Here is a 16749-nt window from a genome sequence, read left to right on the forward strand (position 1 = left end):
GGCGTCCATGAACGCTCCCAAAAGCTCATTAGCTAACGACCTGTGGGCCGTGAGGGTGGCCCTTCCCCACCCTGGCATGTTTCAGCCTCTACCCTCACCAACAACTGATTTTCCCATTTAGCCTCTGTCTCAGCCTGGTTCTCCAGCCCCTGACCCACCTGCCCAGATGGACCTGGAGCACCCGCCTCAGCCCTCATTTGCAGCCCCCACATCTCTGCTGAAGAAGGAGCCGCCTGGGTATGAGGAGACTGTGACTCAGCAGCCTAAGCAGCAGGTGAGGATGCTGGGAGCTGGGGTGCTGGCAAGATGTCTCAGCAAATAAAGGCACTTTCCTGACAGCAGATTTGAGCCTCAGGAACCACGTGGTAGAAGGGGAGAACTGACCTCCACACATTATGGCATGCATGTACACATGGACAATATGCTTTAAGGCAGCAGGCCCAACCTTGGGCAATGCCTCAGACCCACATGGGTTGGGGATGGGCTTAAGAAGCGGCTGCCCAATCTGAGCTGAGTTGGTATCTGGATATTGATGTTCTTTTCTGTTTCTTTCCTGCAGGAAAATGGCTCTTCCAGTCAGCAGATGGACGATCTGTTTGATATTCTTATTCAGAGTGGAGGTAAAAACCCCATCCCCAGCCGCCTTCCTCACCTCTAGTTACAGGGTGGCAGTTCGTTTCAGAGCCGCAGGCCTATGACATCCCTGCAGTTAGGTGAACGTGGCCTACATTTATCCTTGTAGAACTCAGTCTACAGTGTGGGGAGAGTTGTCCAAATACCTGACAGTAGCATTGTGAACAAGGGACAGGAAAGATCCAGGAATTCAGGGTTCCAGGGCAAACCCTAGGAAGGTACCGGCTTGGGGCTGTGGAGTGAGAACATGAGGTCATGGCTGGCCCCAGGTGGCAGAGTCGACTGACACAGGCCCTCCCTGTTGTAGTGACTGTGGCTGTGCAGGAACACCAGCACGGAGACCCTGCATGAGCTGGAGGTGCAGCCAGGGGAAGGTTGATTGTGTCACATACAACTAACTATTCGGTGCTTGATACTCAGGAGTTTCCAGGCTTAAGGAGAACATTTAGTGCTGAGTCTGCCACAGAGCCTTTGTACCAGTGCAGGTGGCTGGACTGGAGTTCAGGAGAGCCCCAGGCCTGAGCCACAGTGGCCACTGTGCCCACCACAAACCCCATCAGGACAGAGGTGATTAATGGAGGAGTTGGAACCACTGAAATCTGGTATTTAAGGATGGTAGAGGAATGGCAGCCAGCGTGCGGCCTGTCCCCATCCCCAAGGACACCTGATGCCAGAAAGAGTCAGGTGGTGGCATCTGGGAAACTGAACACAGGCACAGTTGACCTGGGACAGAGACCTGGAGAGTTTTATTGTGTCACATACAACAAAACTTGACAGTCCAGTTGCATTAAGTACACTGGTGTTGCACAGCCGTCACCGCCTACCTCACTCCCCCGCATGTGGACTCCTGTGGTCCGGTCTGTCTGTGAGGGGTTTATTTTACTTACCATGTCCTCAGGGCTCATCCACTTGTCCATCACTGCACACTTGAAATGTATGTGGCTGCTGCTTTTAGGCACAAGTGAGATGGCTAGGTCATACTGGTTTTTTTTGAGGAACCAACTCATACTGCTTTCAAAGCTGCTGTGAGCTATTTAACCTTCCCTTGTCGTGCACTCTTGGTTCCAATGACCCCACTTCCTCACCAACACTTCTGGTGCTGGGAACCTCATGCATGAGCTCATCTGCTCCACTTCTGACCACCAACACCTATTTTCTGACCTGAGAGTAGCCAGACTGTCGTGTATGAGATAGTATTTCCTCAGGGCAGGGCATTTCATTTCCCTAATAACCAGTGATGCCATGAACTGTTACAGACATGTGATCTTTGGAGAAAATACCTATCCTTTGCCCATTTTTAAAAGTGAAGTTGAGTTTTACAAATTGTATGCACTCCCTGGTCAATCTGTGACCTGCAGATACTTCCTCTCATTTGGTGACATGTCTTTTCATTATTTTATCTTTTTGGTGCATGCATGTGTGGTTTGAACCCAGAAGAACCTCATGCATACCAGGCAGGCATTGTTCCATTTATCCTCAGCTCCCACAAGTTAGAAGTTCTATGGTTTTCTCTCCTATATTTAAGTCTGTAGCCAGTAGATTCTTCTCTGGTTTATGGTAAAGATTGTCCCATCATTTTTCGTGCATATTCAAACTTGGTTTCTGACCCAATCCACTATCTCTGTTGGCAGAGATTTCAGCATATTTCAAGGAGCAACCATCCCTACCAGGCAAGGAGAAGCCACCCCCAGCAGCAGCCTGTGGGTCCCTGCTGACACCACAGCCCTCGCCTTCGAATGAACTCCCTCAGGCTGCTCCTCCACCTGGCTCCCCCACTCTCCCGGGGCGCTTGGAGGACTTCCTGGAAAGCAGTACGGGGCTGCCCCTGCTGACTAGTGGGCACGAAGGACCAGAGCCCCTCTCCCTCATTGATGACCTCCATAGCCAGATGCTGAGCAGCTCTGCCATCCTGGACCACCCCCCATCACCCATGGACACCTCTGAATTGCACTTTGCTTCTGAGCCCAGCAGTGGTATGGGCCTGGACCTGGCTGATGGCCACCTGGACAGCATGGACTGGCTGGAGCTGTCATCTGGTGGCCCTGTGCTCAGCCTGGCTCCCCTCAGTACTGCAGCCCCCAGCCTCTTCTCCACGGACTTCCTGGATGGCCACGACTTGCAGCTCCACTGGGATTCCTGCTTGTAGCCCTCTGACTGCAGACATAGGCTAGGGAAGGGTCTGAAGTTGGGGAGCCACAGGACCATAACCAGTGTGTGCTCCCTGTGACTGTGAGCCTTGACAATCAGTCCCTGGAGGCTGCAGTAGAGACCCTACACCTCGCCCAGGGCCCAGGGCCGGGGATAAAAGCTATCAAGAAACAACTCTGGGCCCATGCTGAGGTTTTCAGAGGCTGGCCAAACCCAGTTCAATTCGACCTCCTTTTCTGAGGTCAGAGGTGCACATCTGGCTGAAGTTTGGCCCAGGTGGGCCTGGAGCCAACTTGCCTTCCTCTCCCTTTAAGGAGGAAACTAGCCAGGCCTCTACTTGCCCATTCCCTATCAGCCAGTCCCAGGACCCTGTGTCCCAAGAGGTGGCACTCTGCCATTTTAGTCTTGGTATATAGTGTAACCATTTAGTGGTTGGTGGCAAAAATCTGTATAGGTGTATATACCTCGATATTATATATCAACTTGCATATATACATATATTTTTAGGGGTTGGGGGAGATGGGTGTGGCTACCTCCACCTGCTTTCACATGCAAAGGCCTGGAGAGCTGCTTGGGGATTGATACAGGGTCACCATGAGTAGCTGTGTGCCACGTGGCCCAGTACCTAACCTAGCATGCAGCTGCCTAGGCCTATCCCACACATATTTGACATGTAGACAGACACCTACCATCGCCTACACGCCACCCTGCCCTGCTTCCTGGCCCCATAGTGCCACAAGGGCAGAGGTGCTTCCTGGTTCTCAGTTCTCCACTCACCCACATTCCGTCCCATCTCCCCACTGCAGCCACCCTGGCCTTGGGATGGGGTAAGGGTGGGTGGGTCCCGCGGGTCCCGGCTACACCTGCTGGGGACTAAGAGGTACCTTCTGCCCAACACCAGCCCTGTTCTGTCCTGATCCGGTACGGAGTAGGGACAGTGCTGGGACAAAGGTGGGGAAACTGTGTGAACTTTTTAAAATAAAACAAAAACACTGACTTGCCAGGCTATTGTACTTGATCCATCAGGGCTGAAAGGCGTGACTGGGGTCCTGGGCCTATTCCAGGACGGCATCTACAGGTCACACTGTGGCCCTAGTTTCAGACCATTTCAAGTGGTTTTTGATGGGGTCACCTTGATAGTACCCAGGCCTAGCTAAACAAAGAGAGGAGGCGCAGTCTCACAAAAGGAGTTTTATTTACATTTAAAGAGGTCAAGAGGCCTTTATCTACCATTAGCCTATGCCCTTCCTGAGCAGAGGCCAGCGTGGAGGTGGCTCTCCACTCCTTCAGGACCTTGGAAGGACACTCCCCAGAAACGTGTTAAGAAGAGACGCTGAGCTGGCCACCAGCCAACTATGCAAGCATGGGGTGGGGAGGCCTAGACACTATCGTGGGTCCTGGGCAGGCTCGGGAGTGTTTCCTTCCCTGAACCTCCTTCCTTGGGGGAAGGTGGCCTGAGGCTGGCCAGGGCTGGGGTAGGCCTGGGAGCCACAGAGCAGCTGGGAGTGTCATCCATCTATGTCCCAGCTGAAAAGGTGGTGTTTCACGAGCATGTCCTGAACACCCTCCTTCAGTGGCTGCTTCTCCTCCTGTGCACAGAACAGCCCCAGTCATGCGCAGGGACCACCCTGGAACCACACAGGTCACCTCAGCCCTCCCGGCAAAGGCACAAAAGACCAACCAAGCCACACACATACCTCTCTCTTAGCAGGAAGCTCCCAGTCCTGGGAGAGGCTGAAGGCAAAGCAGCAGAGGACACTAGGGACCAAGGGACAGTCTCTGGTCATTCTGGGCTATTCTGCCCACCCACCAGTCTCCAATCCCACCAAGTTCCAGGCCCTTCAGAGCTGCCCACTCACCCACCGGAGCTCACACTTGATCTGGACCCAGCCGGGGCTGCGCAGGAAGGACCAGGGCTGGTACCACTTCTCCACAGTGGGCAGGCTGGAACACAGGACCTCCAGCCACAGGTGTAGCACCTGTTCACTAGGAACAAGGCAAAAAGAGGATGGGGCTGGGGGCCAGAGGACCCCACCCTGCACCCTCAGGAAAGTGAGGCCTCCAATGGGTTCAGAATTCCTGAGGACCTCCCCCACACCCTGGCTCTGCCCTGTGGGGTACTCTTGGAAGGCCTCTCCTTCCCTACACTTACTTGAGCCCCACACAGATAAGTGAGCGGAGCTTGACATCCATCTGGGCGTGTGCCGCATCATGGGTCACGTTCACAGACTGCACAGCCTGAGAAGGGCACAATGTCACTCGAGTGCCCAGTGGCTGGCCAGAGAGGTCTCAAGAATCCTAACAAGTGTCCTAACTTACCCGGTACAGCAACTCTTCAGGGGTCAGGACTTTGCCATCTTCATCCAACCTGTAAGAACAAGAGTGCCATCACTGGCTGCCGTGCTGGGCACTGGCAGGTGGCACAGGCACTATGTATGTACCTGTATGTCTTACAGAGCACCAGGCGGGAGTACACTGAATCAAAGTCTCTCTCGACCTCCCGGCCCGCTGCCTGTGGTGGACAAGACACAGTGTGAGTGAGGGCAGTGATGGTGAACACACGCCACCACCACCACCACCACCACCCTGCAAGCTCCTTCCACCTCCTCCAGGAACCCAGGGAAGGACTGAGGTGAGCACCAGGCCCAGGTGCCAACAGTAATTACCTCCTCGATAAACAGCCACGGGTGGCAGGCTCCTCCAAGCAAGGACGGCTTCTTCAGTCCATGTTCAAATAGGGCCTTGAGGGCTGGGCAGAGGGTCCCGCGCACGAGGTCTGTGACTCCTTCTGTCACAGAGTCATCCCCCGCAATGGAGTACTGATGGAGAGAACGTTTGAGAAGCCCTAGCCTGACACCTGCAGCCACCCTCTCCTGTACTCCTGGCAGCTGCCACAAGCCAGGGCTCACTTGGGACATGGACCCAGTAGGAGGATGCTCCCACACCACGAGCTACGAGGAGCAGTTCCACACTCTTACCTCTTTACTCCGTTCATCCAGGACCTCGACAAACTTAGCCGGAAACCAGCCTGTCGGGGGAAGCAGTCATGTGAAGAGCAGCGGCGGCCATGGCAAACCTTCTCCCCAAGGTCCAAGAAAAGGGCTCCCCGGACCATTCAGAACCTTCAAGTAGGCCAGGCATGCCAAGAAGACCAAAGGAAAGAAAGCCCAGCTCCCTCAGAGGCCAGAGGTCTGAGGCTGGGCAGGCCATGGAAGAGGAAGGACTCATCTCCCCCGCCAGCCCTGCAGCAGACAGAAGCCCTCACCTCTCAGCCCGTTCAGCTCGCCCACCCAGCAGTGTTCATCCTTCTGAGAGATGATCTGCAGGAGAAAACAGGACTGGGCTCAGGGCCTGCACAAACCACCCGATGGCCTCAGCACCCGCCAGGCTGAGACCAAACATGCTCAGCAGCAACAGCTCTCAGCAGGGAAGGTGGGGAGCAGGCAGCAGGAAGCATGCGTGCCAGGCCCCCACACACCGTGATGATGTCATTTTTTCGGAAGCCTAACTCATCATCATCATGCCGCTCGAAGTCCAGCAGGGCCTTGGCCCGGCGCCGGTGGCTGCGTAAGCACGCCACGTAGTTCTCGTGGTCCCGCTGGTGGCTCTCCATGCTGTAGTCAGGGGTCAGCTCCTGCCAGAAATGAAAGGCCCACCATGGAGGAGGAGCCTCAGTACCAAGAATGGGCTGGGGAACCTGCCACTCACCACACTGCAGTTCTTGGGGTCTGTGCACTGGAAGTGGCGTGCCACACGCAAAATGGCTTCACGGAGGTCAGCTACCAGCTCTGTCTGCTTGATATTCTTGGCTTTGAGAGCCTCCAGGTCATCCTCCCCTAGGAGGCACATGGGCTCAGTCACCAGTCCTGCCCAGCCTCTAGCAGAGCCTGTACAAGCCCGCCCTGGTGCTCACCGAAGAGCAGGGAGGTGATGCCAGACTTCCTCCTCTGAGTCCTGCGGCGTACAACCTGTGGAGAAGAAAGCTGTCAGCAGTGGCCAAAGCAGCCACTCAGAAAGGCAGACACTAACTAGTGTCTCACTCGTGTCTGGGCATTTCTAATGGCCTGAAGTGGACACTGAGATCAAACCCTATCTTCAGTTCAGGCTAGGCACAATGTCCAGGAATGCCTGTTACTAAGGAAGCCTAGGTCACCCCCTAGTGGCCGTCTGATTGTCTAACGGGGCCAGCAGGTAAGGGCCCTCTGGGCTCCCTTGGGAATTCCATGATATGGCCAAGACAGAGCCTCCCTACTCAGCCCACCTGAGAGAGGTTGGTGGTGGCACTAGTCCCCAGGGTCTGGCCTTGGTCTGCAATGAGGTAGGCCAGATGCTTGCGGCGCTGGGTCTCCACAGCCACATCAGTGAGGGAGCCAGCCAGCCGCATGGCCTCCCCCAGCAGCAGCTCCGCGTCTTCCATCTGTGCAGGGATGTCCGACAGTGTGTTGAAGATGGAGGCTGAGTTCTCTGACTGTATCAGCTCTTCCTCCTGGGGAGTGGGAGAGTTAGGGAGCATGGCACTGGTGCCCTCCTCAGAAACCTGTGCCCTTCGGCAGGCCCAGGAAGATCCCCGAGCACACCCACACTTAGGACTTCTCTCGGGCAACACTATGATGAAGGCTGGACTAGCATGGGGTCTCCCCAGAGGAGGGTACCAGAACTGCTAGACTTGGTCCACGCTCTCCTTTCTCAGTCTGGAAGCTAGGAGGCCCTGACGGTGGGGAGGAGACTCTGTAAGCACCTTAAGGCGCAGCATGCCCAGCGTAGTCTGGAACAACACCAGGGAGCCCTCGTAGAAGAACAGGTCCCAGATGCGCAGCAGCAGTCTGATGTGCACCACGCTGGCGAAGGCCGTGAGGAACCAGTGCAGTGTGATCAGGGAGAGCTCTGCCAACAGACACCAAAGCCACGGGGGCTGGGACCAGGCTGTGGTCTACAGGGAACAGCCTGGGCAAGAGTCAGCCAGCTCCGAAAGAGCAGCAGAAGGGAAAGGAAGGGAAGGGATCAGAATAAACGGTGAGTCTCTGCCAGCAGCCCAGTCACCAGCCCTCTCAGCTCAGAGTTGGTACTACCATGTTGGGGTCCCCGGACCCTGGGGGAGGGAGGCAGCCAGGACTCACCAATGTCATGCTCCTGCAGCAGTTTGTCCAAGCGAGGCAGGTACTGAACGATCAGGTGGCGCAGGACCCGCTGGTCAGTCTGGACACCCAGCAGGGTGGTGCTGAAGTAGGAAGCAGGCAGCAGGTCCTCAACAATGGCACACATCATCCAGAAGGCGTCCTCCTCCTCCAGGAACAGCAGGAGGCAGGCGGCCACCTAGCCAGAGGAGGACACGGGGCTTCTACCCAAGTATTCATGTAGGTCTTTCTAGAATGGCTACTTCAGGCTGACTGAGAGGGCCCCTAGGAAAAGACATGTTCCCACGGCCCTCCTTGGGGACTCCCAGATCAATCCCCACCTCCCATCCATACAGCACCTCAAGGGAGAACATGGCCTACAAGAGGCCTGAAAAAGACCCTAGTTGCCTCCCGGGCTGCTTACCATGCCTGTGCCCTGGCAGTAGCCAATCTCAGGATAAAGCCAGGCCAGTGCTCGGAGGACTCTGCGCAGGCGGGGCACCCCGATGCTGTTCACATTGGCAAAGCAGGCGTTGCTGGGCATGGTGCGGAGCAGGTCCTTTTCAATCTGTCAGATCCCCACACCACACCACAAGACCTTGTTTGATGCAACTGTAGACTGCTACCCACCCAGTAAGGGAGAGAAGCTATAGGTGGGTGGGCTTCTGTCCCATCAATGGGGATTCCTTTAGGTCCAGGCAAAGGCTAACCCTCCCTTCTCCAGGACTAGATCCCATCCTGAGCCCACACCAGCCATCTGGGAACCTCTGCCTGACCCAGATCTGTATTTAAAATTTCCCGCTCTTCCTAACATGGAGCCATCTCCTCCACGTCCTTCCTCACACCTTCCATAACTTTCCCTGCAGCACTGAAGGGCCTGGAAAGGAGCAAGTTTACTCCAGGCCCCATTCATGAGTAAAAGGGCTGCCCACCCTGCCAAGGAGACCAACAAGGGGCAGTCCCAGAGGTGACGCCTCCCTCCTGCCAGGGCACATGGGCTCTGCCAAGCAGCTCCTCCTGACCAGCTTAGCTGGCTGTTCCGTGTTACCTGTTTGGCAGCAATGGTCTCATCATTGGAGCTGTTCTTTACAATCTCACGGTAGGACAACTCAGAGTTCTTCTTCTTCTGTAGTGCCCCAGACAGTCGCATCCATAACTGGAGGGAGAAGCCACATAGTTTCTTTTGTGACAGGCCAGAGCACTCTGAACTGTGGGGTCCTTGTCTTTGTGGCCATCTCACCTGTGGCCTCATGCCATGTGGGATGCCAGCCAGCACTAGGGAGCGGAGTTTCTCAGAGCGGGGGAGGGAGACTGCGATCTTGTCCCACGTGAGATCCCCCACATCATGGTTGTGGGTAAACTCCAGGTGGGCCTGCCACCGTAGCCTGTGTGGGGGATCCTCCACCAGGGGTGCACCTGCCATCTGGCCGCATCCAGGCTCTGAACCTTCCACCAAGAGAGAAGAGAGGGGAAGGGAAACGTGTTCCTTACTCCCCACATTAGTCTGGTCTGTCTGGATGGGGTTTACTGCTGCCCACAGCCTCCCAAGAGCTCTCGCCACACAGCCTCCTTAGTGGTAAGGGGGCCCAAGCAGACCTTTTCCTCAAAGCAGCCCCAGACCCAGAAGCCAGGTCTCCATCCTCCAGAGGCTTGGGAGGCTCCTTGTACCCTAAACACCAAATTCAATCCACTGCAAACACAATGGGCTTTGTGCGTGTATATGTGTGAGCACAGGTGTGTGACAGGGCAGGGGCAGAGGTCTGGGACAACTTCTGGGAGTCAGTTCTCACCTTCTACCACATGGGCCCCAAGGATCAAAACCAGCTCACCAGGCTTGGTGGGCAATCACCTCCACCCACTGAGCCATCTCACTGGCCTCCAGAGCAGTCACATAGACCTTCTAGGATCATGTCACTGCTCAGGCTCAAGACTAAAGGCTTTGGGGCTCCATCACCTGCTGCCTCCTCCGCTCCATTCTTCTCCACCAAACCCATTCACCCCTTGGGACCTGTGCACCTGCCCATCCGCAGTTACACTCCCCCTCCCCCTCCACCCCTCCCCTTCTAGTCTCCATTCAAAGTCTTCCCTTCTGAAAGCCCTACTTAACTGCCTTGTATGTAAATATTTCACCTCCCTCTTTGCGAGCCATGACATGCTCTTCATAGGTCTTCTTGCCCCCAGCATACTCTATTTCGGTTTGACTATGGCCTGTCTCCTCACCAGAATGGGAACTCCATGTGGCCAAGACCATCTTTGGGAACATCAACGGGAAGAAAGCACAGCTACCAGAGCTTCATGAACCCCTTGCACACAAGAGGACGAAGTCTGTGGCCAGCAAACAGTCTGTGTGGTGAGTCTGCCTGCAGAATCTCCTTGGCAGTCACCCTAAATCAAGCTCTTACATTAGTTCTAAAAAACCTCAACCACAAGTGGTACATTAAAAGGGAGGAGTGGGCTGGGCAGTGGTGGCGCAAACCTTTAATCCCAGCACTCGGGAGACAGAGGCAGGCAGATCTCTGTGAGTTCAGGCCAGCCTGGTCAGGCTCCAAAGCTACAGAAAAACCCTGTCTCGAAAACCAAAATAAATAAATTAAATAAATAAATTAAATAAATAAATAAATCCTACCTCTCCTGCTAGGTGGTGGTAGCACACGCCTTTAATCCCAGCACTCAGGAGGCAGAGGCGGGCAATCTCTGAATTCAAGACCAGTCTGGTCTACAAAGTGAATTCCAGGACAGCCAGGGCTACATAGAGAAACCCTGTCTTGAAAGACCAAACCCTGCCACAACACACAGGGTTTCTCTGCAGCACTGGCTGTCCCATAACTCGCTTTGTAGACCAGGCTGGCCTCAAACTCAGAGAGATCTGCCTGCCTCTGCCTCCTGAGTACTGGGATTAAAGATGTGTATCACCATGCCCAGGCTTCATTTTGCTTTAATCTTCTTCCCTTTCTGCATGGTCCAATTTTTCTACAACATATATAACTGCTATATTATGTAAAAATTAGTAAGATTTATCTAAAAAAAAAAAGTTCCCATAAACTTACATCACCCTTAGATATACTCTGTCCTTAACTCCTTAAATGATAGCCCCAAACCTCAGAGGTCACACACAGTAGAATGGAAAACACAGGGCTAGATTACTCCCGAGGACATCAGCAAGATCACACAGAAGGGGCAGCATCTCACCTTCCTTGTCCACACGGAAACCAAACTCATCATAGCAGAACTCTGGTTGCTCTGCAGACTCTTCCTTCTAGAACCAGGATTAGGAAGCAGTGTGAAGCGGTTCCAAAAGATGCCACCCGTATGGCTGACTGCTAAAACCCACCCTGATAATGGGTACCCTTCTATGATGCCTTCTCTCGCCATCTGGTACAAAGGGTCACCACATTATTGAATTCTCCTGTGTCTCCATAATAATCTTTCTCCTACCTAATGACTGGGTCCTACAGGCCCAAGAAACTAAAATGTCACCTCTAGTAGTGAGCCTGTGACCCTGTGTGAATGTGGAGTGGGTCATCTATCCCCAGAATACTTGCGAAAGTAAATCTCTTCATGAAGAGCATGGGAGAGAGCTTGGCAGGCTGGGGCCTGGCTATGTTAACTGCTATACCTGTGAGTACTTTGCCAGGATCTCCTGGGGCCATATGCTTGGAGTCAGGGCAGAGAAAGGGCCACTGGCAGAAGGCATGTGGTTTCCTACAAAGACCAGAGAGAACAGTTAAGAAAAGCAGAAACATCAAGCATGGTGGCACACAGAGGCAATGAATCTGAGTTTGAGGCCAGCCTAGTTAATCTACATAGTGAGTTCTCATTCCAGGCATTAGATCCTGTCTCAATCAATCACTAATAGAAATCACATAGAAATGACTGGCTATATGGAATGGGCTGATGAGTGGTGGAGAAACCTAAAGATGAGCTCTGTGGAAAAGCAGCAGTATGTCCAACATATAAACTCACTTTTTTCACCCTTGGTTTTGAGACAGGGTTTCTCTGTGTAACAGCCCAGACCTGGAACTCGCTTTGTAGAACAGGCTGGCCTCGAACTCACAGAGATCCATCTGCCTCTGCCTTCTGGGTGCTGAGATTAAAGGTGTGTGCTACCACTGCCCTACTAAACTCAGACAAAATCGCAGGCCAGAGGAGCATGGAGCAGAGCAGTCTCAGTCACTGACCCAAGAGCCCAAAGCCTTCTCTTCCCCCGTCCACCTCTCCCATCTATATTATTTTTCAGTTGTTTGGGTTGTTTTTGAGAAAAGGCCTCATAGCTCAGGCTGCCCTTAAACCTGCTATGTGCTGTGGCAGGCCTTCAACTGCTCATCTTTCTCCGCCTCAGTGGAAGACTAGTTATGAAGCTGGAAGTCGGCTCCAGCAGCGCTCCCATGAGTGCAGGCCTTGTCCCACCTGACATCGTGTGCAGGAGACAGTAGCAGGTCTTCCCAGATCAGGCTTAGATGGGCATCACGGGCATCTGACTGCCACGAGGCTCCTCGGGCTTCATCTGCTCTGTCAAGAAAGCAAAAAAGGAGGTTGTTCCACACCACTTCTCCATCCCAGAAGGAGAGTTTTCTGTTCATGCCAACGTTCAACTAGGAGATGTCTACTACCATTTTTCTCTTTCTTTTTGTTTTGCTTTATTGTTTTGTTTTGTTTGAGACAGAGTTTCTCTTTGTAACCCTGGCTGTCCTGAAACTTGCTTTGTAGACCAGACTGCATGAATAGTATAATTCAGAGCTCATCGATTGTACCACAGTGAGATGGTGGCGCACGCCTTTAATCCCAGCACTCGGGAGGCAGAGGCAAGCAGATCTGTGAGTTTGAGGCCAGTTTGGTCTACAGAGCTAGTTCCAGAACAGCCAGAGCTGTTATACAGAGAAACCCTGTCTCAAAAAAAAAAAAAAAAAAAAAAAAAAAAAAAAAAAAAACAACAGAGAGAGAGATCTGGGTAAGGGGAAGATGGGATGTCTTCTGAGGATCTGGATTCAGACAACAGTTCTGTTAATCTCCACTTGTTCAGGTCCTAGGCAAGTATATTTCACTTTGAACCTCCATTTTCTCACTAATAAAATGAATACCACTACTTATGCATTATAAAATCATTGAGATTAAGTAAGGCCCTCAAGCACACCATCGGACTTCCCATTGGGGCCCTAGGGATCCTAGTAATGTCTAGAAAATGATTGTCAGGGGAAAAATGGCTGTTGGTATCTGAGCCTTGGGTCCAGACTGTGGTACACTAAAAACTATTAAGCCATATGAAATTGCTGATATTCGTGTGTGATAACCTACAAAACCAATGTCAAATGGTTCGATGTAACAAATCCCCAGATGAGATCCTAAGACTCAGCACAAAGGAGGTGATCTGGTTGTTCCTTGAAGAAGAGGAGAGGATTGGGCATGGTGGCAAATCCCAGTACTCAGGGGGCAGAAGCAAGCAGACCTCTGTGAGTTTGAAGATAGTCTGGTCTATATAGTGAGGCCACAGCTACATAGTAAGACCCTGTCTGAAAAATAAGAAGAGGAAGAGGAGAAAACATGGCAGAGCAAAACAGGTTTAAAGTGGAGGAACTGACATCTGCTATGGAGGCAGAGGGGCTGGAAGACAGTTCTCCATCAGCGGGTCCCTTCTCGGCAGCCTCCTACTCATTGGTCTCTCAGCAAACAATGACTGGGCACTGAGCAAGGCCGCCCAACAGTGAACAAGGTCAGGCTGCTGCAGGATAGTTGAAAATCAGCCATGAGACAAAACTGGACGGGACTGCATCAGAAGAGAGGAACTATCTGTATCATATCCAAGGGAAGCAAGGATCCAAGGGAAGCAAGGAATCAAGGCCTGGACTTCACTGAGAGAGATCCAGGTACTGAGAGCAGCCACTAAGTTCAGAGCCTGGGGTGCACTGAGGGGAACAACAGCAGGGGCCAAGGGCACCTCACCCTGCATACAGGCCTTTGATCTTTATTCTCAGAGACTGGAGTGATCAGGAAGTTCTGAACAGCCATGAAGCAAAATCTGATGGGACTGGATAAGCTCTCCAGATGCCCAGGGTAGGAGGTGATGTGGGCTCTGCCTGGGTGAAAGCGTGGAGAAATGGCCGGAGTGTGGATACATTTTAACAGGCTGTGAGCTTCAGCTCTGAATTCTGTATGCATGTGTGCATCTGTGCTATTTCCGTGCATGTTGTATATATGGATACATATACTTCAGGCTGTCCTTAAACCTCCCAGAAGTGATACTGCTAAGCTGGGCGGGCAGGTTTTTCAGCTTCTAGTTGCTATGGAAAATTCCCTGAAAGCACTCATCTGAGAGCTGATAAAGTGGCCCAAGGAGTTAGTCACGTCTTGGCTACCCGGTTCCTGTAGCTGCCCCTCTGTCGCCAAGGGGTGCTAAGAAGCAGAAACTTTAGAAAACCCATAACTGATGCAACCACCTCTGAGACGCCCTGAAGAAACTGTAACAATTAAATGTGCATGCTTAACGGAGCCATTCCTGATGGTGTGTATCCTCCCTAGCTCACCAATCCCACAATTTCCTGTTGGGCAAATGTTGTGCCACTGTATGCAGGCACAAAGGTAATGCTCATTTCCTGTGGTCTCCTGACATGGCAGCAGGACTGCCGTCACATGGGGCTTTCTGCAGACATCTGCCAGAGAACACACAGGCTGAACCAACACAGACAGAAATACCTAAGATCCTGAAGACCATTTTTTCTCTGTAAAGAGATGAGGTAACACTGAAAGCTACAGATAACAGATAACCTGGTAAGAATAGCTCAGAGCTAGGAAGGTCTGAGAAAGGCTAATGGAAGGAAAGGCCATACTGATATGGCCACTACAGATGCTCCCAACATCTACACAGTGGCTCACAGCCATCTATAACTCCAGTTCCAGGACAGCCAATGACTTTGTCTGACTTCCCTGGGTACCAGGCTTATATACATGCGTACAAAAATACTCATATTCATAAAGTAATCTAAAAAAGAAAGTTTAAATAAAAATAAATTGTAATAAAAGTTTTCATAAAATGTCACTGACAATAAAAGGGTTTTTAATCTTTTTTTTTTTTTTTTTTTTTTTGGTTTTTCGAGACAGGGTTTCTCTGTGGCTTTGGAGCCTGTCCTGCAACTAGTTCTGTAGACCAGGCTGGTCTCGAACTCACAGAGATCCGCCTACCTCTGCCTCCCGAGTGCTGGGATTAAAGGCGTGCGCCACCATCGCCCGGCAAGGGGTTTTTAATCTTAAGAGATGATTACGTGTGTGCACACCTTTAATCCCAGCACTTGGAAGCAGAGGCAGGAGGATCTTTGAGTTTGAGGTTAGCCTGGCCTACAGAGCGAGGGAACAAAGGCAGGAAGATTGCAAGTTAAGATCAAGCCATCTATATAATGGGATCCTGGCTCAAATTAAACAAAAAGTGATTGGCCACGAAAGCCATCAGACAGTAGAAATGTAGAGTCTATCGATCTTGGATTTTTATTATTGTTGTATGTTTTATAATCTGGCCTATGTTGTCCAGGCTGGTCTTGAACTTTTGGACTCAAATGATCCTTCCACCTCAGCTTCAAATGCTGGAACTACAGGCATATGCCGCTATGCCTAGCTTGGTCCTGATTTTTTTTTATGTTATTTTCTTTGGAAGTACTGGAGATTCAACTGTTAGAAGTTTCAGACTTTTTCAGAATTTGAAAAGCTAAATACATTTTATTAGGGAAGTATCTCTAATTGGAAAATCTGAAACTTTACTTATTTGAGAGAGTGTCTCTCTACATATCCCTGGCTGTCCTGGAACGTACTATGTAGACGAGGCTGGCCTCAACTTTACAGAGATTTGCCTGTCTCTATCTACACTGGGAATAAGGGGATGCATCACCATATCTAATAAAGGGATGCATCACGATCTGGCCTGAAACTTTTTTTTTTTTTTGAGACAGGTTCTCTCTGTAGCTTTGGAGCCTGTCCTGGAACTAGCCCTTGTAGACCAGGCTGGCCTTGAACTCCTAGAGATTCACCTGCCTCTGCTGGGATTAAAGGCACGGGCAGTCACCACCCGACCTGAAACTGTTTGCTTTGTTTGTTTTTATTGAGTTATACCATTTTTCTCCACTCCCCTCCCATTCTACCCTCTGCCGTGACCCCCACACTCCCAATTTACTTGGAAATCTTGTTGTTTTCTCCTTCCTATGTAGATCCATGTATGTCTCTCTTAGGGTCCTGTTTGTTACCTAGGTTCTCTGGGGGTTGTGAACTGGCCTGAAACTTTTTAAGCATCAGAAACACTCAAAAACTCTATAAGAGTACTTGCTGCCCTTCCAGGGGATCCAGGTTCAATTCCCAGCACTCACATGGTGGCTTACAGCTGTCTGTAACTCCAGTTCCAGGGAATCCTATGCCCTCTTCTGGCCTCTGAGGGAACTTCATGTTATGGTACATAGATGTATATTTACCATACACCTATACACATAAAACAATAAAGTAATGACTTAAATTTTAAAAAAGTTTAAGATCAACCTTTTTATGTGTATCAGTGTTTGCCTGCATATATGTATGTATACCATGATGTGTCTCTGGTGCCCAAGGAGATGAGAAGGGATCAGATTCTCTAGTTTCAGATAGTTGTGAGCCATCACATAGGGTGCTGGGAGTTGAATCTGGATCCTCTACAAGAGCAACAAGTGCTCTTTAACTACTGAGGCATCTCTGTAGCCCAAAATAATAACTAAAATTTAATGTTCAGTGTGTGGGTACAAGTCTTTAATCCCAGCACTCAGGAAGCAGAAACAGCTTTGAGGCCAGCCTGGTCTATACAGTGAGTTCCAGGTCAGTCAGGTGTAACTGAAGGTTTTTCTCCCACCTG

General features: G+C 51.5%; 2 protein-coding genes across 14 annotated transcripts in view; one reads left to right on the plus strand and one right to left on the minus strand.

The window, feature by feature from the left end:
- The window catches only part of Mrtfa (myocardin related transcription factor A), a 173050-nt gene extending 169266 nt beyond the window's left edge, over window positions 1-3784 (plus strand). For 4 of the 8 annotated variants that reach the window (XM_075959821.1, XM_075959822.1, XM_075959818.1 and 1 more), the window contains 3 exons: window positions 122-274; window positions 560-620; window positions 2265-3784. In XM_075959821.1, coding sequence (XP_075815936.1) covers window positions 122-274; window positions 560-620; window positions 2265-2779 — 729 coding nt within the window. In that variant the 3' untranslated portion in view covers window positions 2780-3784. Of the gene's footprint in view, window positions 1-121; window positions 275-555; window positions 621-2264 lie in introns of all 8 variants that reach the window. The other 4 variants (XM_075959820.1, XM_075959817.1, XM_075959819.1 and 1 more) reach the window with 1 other exon arrangement.
- Window positions 3785-3959: 175 nt separating this feature from the next.
- Window positions 3960-16749, minus strand: part of Sgsm3 (small G protein signaling modulator 3) — a 32181-nt gene continuing 19391 nt past the window's right edge. For 2 of the 6 annotated variants that reach the window (XM_075959823.1, XM_075959827.1), the window contains exons 2-22: window positions 12303-12404; window positions 11512-11597; window positions 11085-11151; window positions 9136-9341; window positions 8944-9051; window positions 8320-8463; window positions 7899-8094; window positions 7520-7665; window positions 7043-7267; window positions 6695-6749; window positions 6490-6617; window positions 6260-6415; window positions 6047-6101; window positions 5760-5809; window positions 5448-5600; window positions 5223-5293; window positions 5101-5149; window positions 4934-5019; window positions 4645-4767; window positions 4479-4539; window positions 3960-4370 (exon numbers count right to left, since the gene is read on the minus strand). In XM_075959823.1, coding sequence (XP_075815938.1) covers window positions 4290-4370; window positions 4479-4539; window positions 4645-4767; window positions 4934-5019; window positions 5101-5149; window positions 5223-5293; window positions 5448-5600; window positions 5760-5809; window positions 6047-6101; window positions 6260-6415; window positions 6490-6617; window positions 6695-6749; window positions 7043-7267; window positions 7520-7665; window positions 7899-8094; window positions 8320-8463; window positions 8944-9051; window positions 9136-9341; window positions 11085-11151; window positions 11512-11597; window positions 12303-12309 — 2253 coding nt within the window. In that variant the 5' untranslated portion in view covers window positions 12310-12404 and the 3' untranslated portion in view covers window positions 3960-4289. Of the gene's footprint in view, window positions 4371-4478; window positions 4540-4640; window positions 4768-4933; window positions 5020-5100; window positions 5150-5222; window positions 5294-5447; window positions 5601-5759; window positions 5810-6046; window positions 6102-6259; window positions 6416-6489; window positions 6618-6694; window positions 6750-7042; window positions 7268-7519; window positions 7666-7898; window positions 8095-8319; window positions 8464-8943; window positions 9052-9135; window positions 9342-11084; window positions 11152-11511; window positions 11598-12302; window positions 12405-16749 lie in introns of all 6 variants that reach the window. The other 4 variants (XM_075959824.1, XM_075959826.1, XM_075959828.1 and 1 more) reach the window with 3 other exon arrangements.

Source organism: Microtus pennsylvanicus, chromosome 2 (assembly GCF_037038515.1).
Source record: "Microtus pennsylvanicus isolate mMicPen1 chromosome 2, mMicPen1.hap1, whole genome shotgun sequence".
Lineage (NCBI taxonomy): Eukaryota > Metazoa > Chordata > Mammalia > Rodentia > Cricetidae > Microtus > Microtus pennsylvanicus.